The 7,029-nt window shown below is 40.6% G+C and overlaps 2 protein-coding genes across 2 annotated transcripts in view; one reads left to right on the plus strand and one right to left on the minus strand.

Moving 5' to 3' along the window:
• Positions 1 to 1,060, plus strand: part of LOC111862166 — a 12,788-nt gene extending 11,728 nt beyond the window's left edge. Inside the window, exon 5 of the mRNA XM_023847349.2 lies at positions 744 to 1,060. Within this exon, the coding sequence (XP_023703117.1) occupies positions 744 to 907 (164 nt within the window). The 3' untranslated portion in view covers positions 908 to 1,060. The remainder of the gene's footprint in view (positions 1 to 743) is intronic.
• Positions 1,061 to 5,239: 4,179 nt separating this feature from the next.
• On the minus strand, positions 5,240 to 6,686 carry LOC117282136 (glutamate receptor ionotropic, NMDA 3B-like). The gene has a single exon (XM_033750578.1). It carries the CDS (start codon positions 6,602 to 6,604, stop codon positions 5,318 to 5,320), a length of 1,287 nt encoding a protein of 428 aa, XP_033606469.1. The 5' UTR covers positions 6,605 to 6,686; the 3' UTR covers positions 5,240 to 5,317.
• Between the last annotated feature and the right edge of the window lie 343 nt (positions 6,687 to 7,029).

The raw sequence follows: 7,029 nt of genomic DNA on the forward strand, positions 1-7,029 counted from the left end.
ATTAATAACAAGTCAATAAATTAAAACCAATTACATATGAAAATTAAAGTTAGCCGAGGTATACACATTTGTAGTGAATGCAAACACTAATCAAGTAACACAGTAAAAGGTTTGGTACAAGCTTGTAAAATATGATTCAGAGAAACTGCTCCGTCTGCAAATATGTCGAGATCTTTACCCACCACGTTGGTAGCAAGGGCGCACCGAGAAGAGGGACAGTGTCTTTTTGAGGGACGAACGCTAAAAGTAGAGAAGTCTCGAACATGGCAAGTAGGAACACGAAGACTAGCATTATCCAGAAGGGAGGAGCAGGATTTAAGGCCACGATAAACCTGAATGAAGAAGAGTGCATAATAATAATAAAATATGTGTTGAATATAGTATAAAATAGATTTTACTTAATGAGGAGTTTCATATGTTGCAACATTTACAAAATATTTATTAAAGAGTTGAGATTGACAGAGCATATAGCACAAGTTGGAGAAATGAGAACAGATACAACATTTCATTAAGAAATCCTGAAAGAATGAGATTACATGGTAGAACTAAGCGTAAATACGAAGTTAATATTAAATCTATTCTTAAAATAAGGCGTATAATTGTGGACTGGGTCATGTTGAGTTCCCATGTCATCTCTTGTGAACACGATAATGCACCTTAAAATTTTGTTTAAGGAGTAGGATTTCCTGACTAGCTGAGTGGTTATGAAGCTTCTTACAAGGAATCTGCACTTATTGTTGCAGCTGGGCACGATAACCCTGAAGATGACAAGAAAATCCGTGACGAATTGACATCAGCTGCTCTGTCCATTAAACAACTTGACAACGATAATGAGAAACTAATTATATATGGAAACAACCTCAGCAGTTGGTTCAGTACAGTTGCTGCTGCACACGGTAGCCCATAGCTACGACAGACATTGATTGTACAATACGTGTAGAAATGATACCTCAATGCGAACCTAAACCCGTAACATAATCAGGCCACTGTTATGTGAGCACGTTGTGAGGCATTTGTAAGAGAAACAGGATTAACATTAATAATAATTACTTATCACTTATGTTGGGTACATTTTATGATTCCCATATCCCTACTTTTTAAGTATTATGGGATATAAAGACGATTCCAGTGGTGATGCTTATTCATATGAAGTCTGATTCGAATATTGGATATATCAACTACTTTCACTCGGATTTCCGTGATTTTCCTTAGTCTTTTCAGGTTAATTTTTGCGTATTAACTTGAAATCTGCAAAGACTACTTCATTTCTTTTCGTTTACAATTTACACATTCGCAATCACACTTCGTTTCCGGGCTGGGTCAGTTATGTAGTTGAAAATCGTGCTTAAGTAGCCCCAATAACAGGTTGAACATTACTGTTTTGTGGGATGCAATGCTGTAGAAGATTACCGACGCTTCAGAGGAATGTATTACCTCTGTCTTCAGGGTTGAAGTTTCAGTTTCGCATAGACTCTCAGAAGACAGCGCTATTCTTAGTCACTGGTGTAAAAGCCTTTGATCTCCACAATAGGCCTAATCAATTAAATAACTTATGCAGATAATCTAGCACTCTTAATTATGTTATGATTTTCCCTTCTTTTTAGTGTAGTATGAACAAATAATAACTAAATCTTCTTGTACAGTAATAACGGTAAAAAAAGGTAAAACTCTCCCTGTAACAGGCCGTGAAGGCCCATAGGTTTGTGAGACGTCGAGGCTCCCACATTTTCTCTAGACAGTCGGCTCACAGATGGAAGTAAATTTTTCAGTCTTACGCGTCGGCCGCCCTTTGACCCCATGAAGATTCCTGGTACTCATTTCTGTTAGAGGCTGAGTCGATCCCAGGGCCATAGTGCGGCTGGAAGGATTGGGTTAATTGAAAAATCCACCTGATCGGGACTCGAATCCGCGACCTTCAGGCTTCTAGCATGATGCCTCAATCAACTACGCTACCGTGCGCCCCATTCTTGTATAATAAGCCCTCGCTAATCCGGTTATATTTAATCCTTATATCGGATAATCCGGATCGAAATATGAAATATCTCTTCACAGTTGAGTACATACATTAAATAACACATGGAATTTTGGAGTAAGAGGACTTTCAGACTGTGCTGAGTGCATCTGGCGAGACTGAAAGCACGCAAGAAAATATCCAGGATTGACTTGCGCTGCAGGAAAGAGACCCGAAATTTCAGCTTTTTTTTTTTTTGACAGTTTTTAAATAAAGGCCCTACAGTGATATTTTCTTTATTTATTTTCACCGACACTACCTATATTATTATAATCTCTTTCATTTACTAATTTTTCAAGTTTTTCTCGTCTTTTGGGTCTCTCTTTTGTTTCATTAATCCGAATTATCGCTTAATCCGGATGACCTTCCCCATAAATATGGATTAACGCTGGTTTACTGTGTTCTGTAAAACAAGAAATGAAAGTTTCTAGGTTCTCACAGTGGTAGTTATGATGACTTTTTTTTTCTGAAATGTGATACCATGTGGTCTCGGGAATACAGATTTTCTTGGTCTTACTCATTCCCTCCATCAGATGCTGGGATAGTGCCTCAAATCAGGTCAAGACGATTCCCCTTCACATTGTCTGCAATATTCGCTAGTCATCCAACTATTGACGCCATCAGGTAAAGCGACTGGCAATGTCTTTATGTGCAACCTGCAGCTAACACCACCTGAAGAAAATTAGTTGTCATATGTTACTTCCCGAACTTCTTGTTGAGCCCAATCCACACCTTCACACCTTATTTCTTTAAAATCCATTTTAATAGTATAATCTTATAGTTATGTTTCCCAGTTGGTTTCTTTCCTTCGTGTTTTCGGTATGAAATTCTGTATATATTCTCGTCTGTCCCATTTACCGTCGAGTTGTCTTACTAGATCTGATGGCGCTAAAACATTCTCTGAATAATACCGATTATGAAGTTCCGTTCTATGCAGATTTCCCGGGGTTTCTCTTACTTTCTACTCTTAGATTCCCTCATTTTCCTCAGTGTCCTCAGTCTGCGTTCTTCCCATAATGCGTGACACCAATTTTCACGCCCGTACACAAGATGGAGCAAAATAGTGCTTCGGCATATTTTAATATTATCGCTGTGCTGTCTAAACAAACACCACGGTTTTCTGGAAATGCGAAGAGAAACGGCAAAGCACTCGCCCCTGTTTATCATCTCACGTATTTCCGTAGCGGTAAATATGCATTCAAGATAAAATTGTGGCATGTAGATCCGTTGCTAGGCAACGATCGTGAAATAAGAATCTATAGAACGACAGTTAACAAATAATCGTTCAGAAAATAACGACCATTCCTAGGCATTGGCTGAGTAACGATCACGGGGTCATCCCAACAGACATGAGAACAACAATTCCACTGCAGCAGATGAACGGTGTTCTATACGCGGTCACTGATGAGGTGTTATATGAGGGAGAGTAAGTCATTTCAATTTCCTGGGAAGAAAATGCATTCCCCATAACCTTGTAGACCAGGCACGTCCAACTCCACTTGTACAGAGGGCCACCTCAGCCCTATAAATGATAGTCCAGGGCCGCACTTCAAAATAGAAATATACATTAGATTTTGATACAAGGAAATTTAATTCTATTTAATATTTAGGAATAATTTCAATATAATTACCTAAAGTCACATACCTTACAGTTTTAAAAAGTAAGAGAATGCCATTTTGACAAGTATCAAACAACTTTTCAATACGTAAAAAGAGAGATTATTCAAGAAATTATATTAGAAATAGCAAAACATTGAATTTCCTGCAGCCTGCTAATTTATGTCTGCGTGACACTTCTTGTCTTCTGGTCTGTTGGAAAATAGTCTTTACAAAAAATATTTCTACTAACATTTTAATATTGATTTTAATATAAATTAGCTCTAAAAGTTGAGGGGCCGCACTTTGTAGTTATGGGGGCCGCATGCGGCCCGCAGGCCGCATGTTTCACCGCTGCTGTAGACCTATGCTACAAGTGCGATACGTTCACTTGACAAAGGCGAGACCTATTCAAAAAGAGACAAACTCATCTTCTCGTCAGAGAGGATACAACATAAGGACTACGACCATAAGGGTTTAGTTGAAGAAAATATCTGGTCGTGTGCCACAAGGGGTTTGGCGACAAGACAACCTGGTTGACGGTAAAAAGCCAGTCGCGAAGTAAATCTGACTCTTGAGTCAGTCAGTTGAGTTGGTGGTTCAGTGAGAATTAGTTAGATAACCGGCTGAGTTCAGTCTTTGTGAGCTATTGTGAGAAGCTGGTAGTTGAGGCCGGGGACAGTTCGGGAACCCAGAGGAAGGGGAATGTCCGCAGTTGAAAACCGCTACCAAGCAACGACAGTGAAGACGTGACTGTGGACATTAGTGTGTGTGTGTGTGTGTGTGTGTGTGTGTGTGTAACAATAAACTGCAGAGTGTAGCCACGAGCTATATGAAAAGTCCAAAAAAATTTGATCATAAATCCAAACTTCGACTATATCACATGACAATATCTACAACGTTAAGCGGGCCATTTAGTACGATGATTAAGGTAAAGGTAAAATTGTCCCTGTGCGTATTAAGCACTACGCCATGAAGGCGTATGGGGAAGTGGATATGTAGATCCACAGTTTCCTGATCTCAGTACTAGTTAGAGGTGAGTGGTCAGCTTCACGCTCCTGCTGTTTACCCCCGGGGAAAGAGACCCCGGCATCCATTGGATAGGAGGCTGGTTGGGTCTCAGAGCCGGTTTGGACGATGTGTGGAAGATACATTTTTTACCTTACCGGGACCTGAACTCCGACCCTTCGGTCGTCCAGCCCGCAGCCAGTCGCTATACCGACTGCGCTATCTCGGCTCCCTATGATGAAAAAAGGTGCAAATTAAAAATGGAATGGAAAACTAGCAACAATTATATAATTTGGCAAAAAAGCGAGAGATAAATACGAGGGTAACTGTGAATTGGGTCTGAAAAAGTAGGGCGACAGTGTGTTCCAGTATACGTTCTGTGGGGGGCTCTTGTAAACGCGAGGATGAACTGTTGGGTTGCGTAAAGAGCAAGGAGTTTTCTTTACTAGATGAGAGAATATAACTTTTTTAAAAAATAATTATTTTCTATTATTTCTATTACTTACTTCTCTTGAACAAGGATGTAAAGATTTTGGTGCCGTTTTAGGTTGACTTTATGTTAGTTTTGAAAGAAGCGTTGAGGTAAACGTGTTAATAATCTGTAGGCGTTCAAATCACCTGCAAGTGCCTTCAGCAATTCTCAGAGTTGCCAGAAACATGTTTCAGAAGCAGTAGATATGCTTGAAGTAATTTAATTGGAGTTCATACAATTTCAGAGTTAGTCTGATTACTTCGTTGGATCAGCCTTGTCATCAGCTCGGCGAAGAACAACAAGACACTTAGCGACATTCCCACAAACATGGCGACAAATGCTGATTGTAAGTGATAAACCGACATGGAGAAATACTGGTCAAGTTCTGATAAAGACCTCATGTTCTCCTTCTCGATAATATCCTTGAAGAACTTGCCCGGAAATCCACCCTCTACTAAACGCCTTATGATAATATTCATACGATCCAAAAATGGGCTACCTTTCTTAATCACCATGACTATATGGAAGTGAAATAAATCATGACTGGACTCATGATACATAATGACGCCATTTTGTTTATCTGCTTTATATTCCACAAATACTTTCCCTGATAGCATAACTACACCAGGCGACTTTGAAACTATCATTAAGCACTGATTTCCACTTCCACATTTGCGCCATGATTTCAGTTGGTTCAGTAAATTATCACTTAAAAAAGCATGAAGGAAGTCGATTACATACACATCTAAACCAGATTCGATTACTTCTTCTGGAGAGTCAATCTGGTATCTGAAGCCTGGGTCTACAAGGTAGGAGGTGACATATGTTTGGAACACAGTGTTTATAGCTAAGCAGAAGACCACCCAGAGCAAGAAGACCCCACGCAATGGGTTGGATCGAGGCATCTCGTGAACACTCACACCCACAATTACAGACCACACCCTAAGCAAGCAATTAGTGATGTATTTGTATGAGTCAGACTCTCCTACAGAGCGGACGAGAGCCACACGGTTCAACAGAACTGCAGTAAGTAATATTACCACGAAAATCAGCAGCCATACATTCGGAGCAAACACGCGGGACATGCTCAAGAACAGTGGATACATTTCCGCACGAGGTATGAAGAAGGTGAACTCCTCGGTGAAGTAACTGTTAGTGCCGTCAACGACTAAACTGTCCTCCAGCGTAAAGCACCAGGCTCCAAGTGCCACATCGCTCCTGTTATACAGCAAATCTCCGATCGGCCCAGTCCAAACGCCATTCTGTGCTTTACTATCTGTGCCATTGTCTATTCTGTGTGGTAACACGACAGAGGCGTTCATTGCTTCAGATATATGTCGCAACATGTCCATCTCGACTCCCCTCATGGACGAAAGTGTTGTGTTATTTTCATCTGGGAATATAACGAAAGGTGGGAAGTGAGAAGTAGATATTCTCAAGGGGCATAAGCCCAAGTTTTCAGGAACTTTACTCTCGAAGAGATCTTTGTTCAGAAGGAACCGGTGGCTGTCAGACATCCAGGCGTCTATGACGATTGCACGACTTAGAGTTCCGCAGTATCCTGAAGGCCGGGTAAAAGGAAACCACGTGAATACATGAATGTCAGATGGGTTGTTTGTATGTCTGCTAGAGGAATGTTCAGAGAGATTAATTAAAATAATTACGTTCAGTACTTGTATAGCCGATAAATCCTTCAGTAGAGCTTTGATCATTCGTTGTCGATAGCCCTCGATACCTTGTCCTGTCATCATGATGACAAATCGAGCTCTGGGATTCCATGATGAAAGGGTCTGGAGTATCTGCATCTGTTTCCTCACATCCCACAGCACCCCCTCCTCATCATTGAACTGAAACCTAACGGTCAACACATAACTGCCGTGTTTGTCGCCCCATCCAAAAGTGTAATTTCTGTCCATGTCACTCGCACAAGACATGAAGACGG

This window comes from Cryptotermes secundus, unplaced genomic scaffold (genome assembly GCF_002891405.2).
Source record: "Cryptotermes secundus unplaced genomic scaffold, Csec_1.0 scaffold1017, whole genome shotgun sequence".
Classification (NCBI taxonomy): domain Eukaryota; kingdom Metazoa; phylum Arthropoda; class Insecta; order Blattodea; family Kalotermitidae; genus Cryptotermes; species Cryptotermes secundus.

Excerpts from the sequence above, each read along its gene's own strand:
- LOC117282136 (XM_033750578.1), bottom strand. The coding sequence starts at position 6,604 with ATGTCTGACAGCCACCGGTTCCTTCTGAACAAAGATCTCTTCGAGAGT.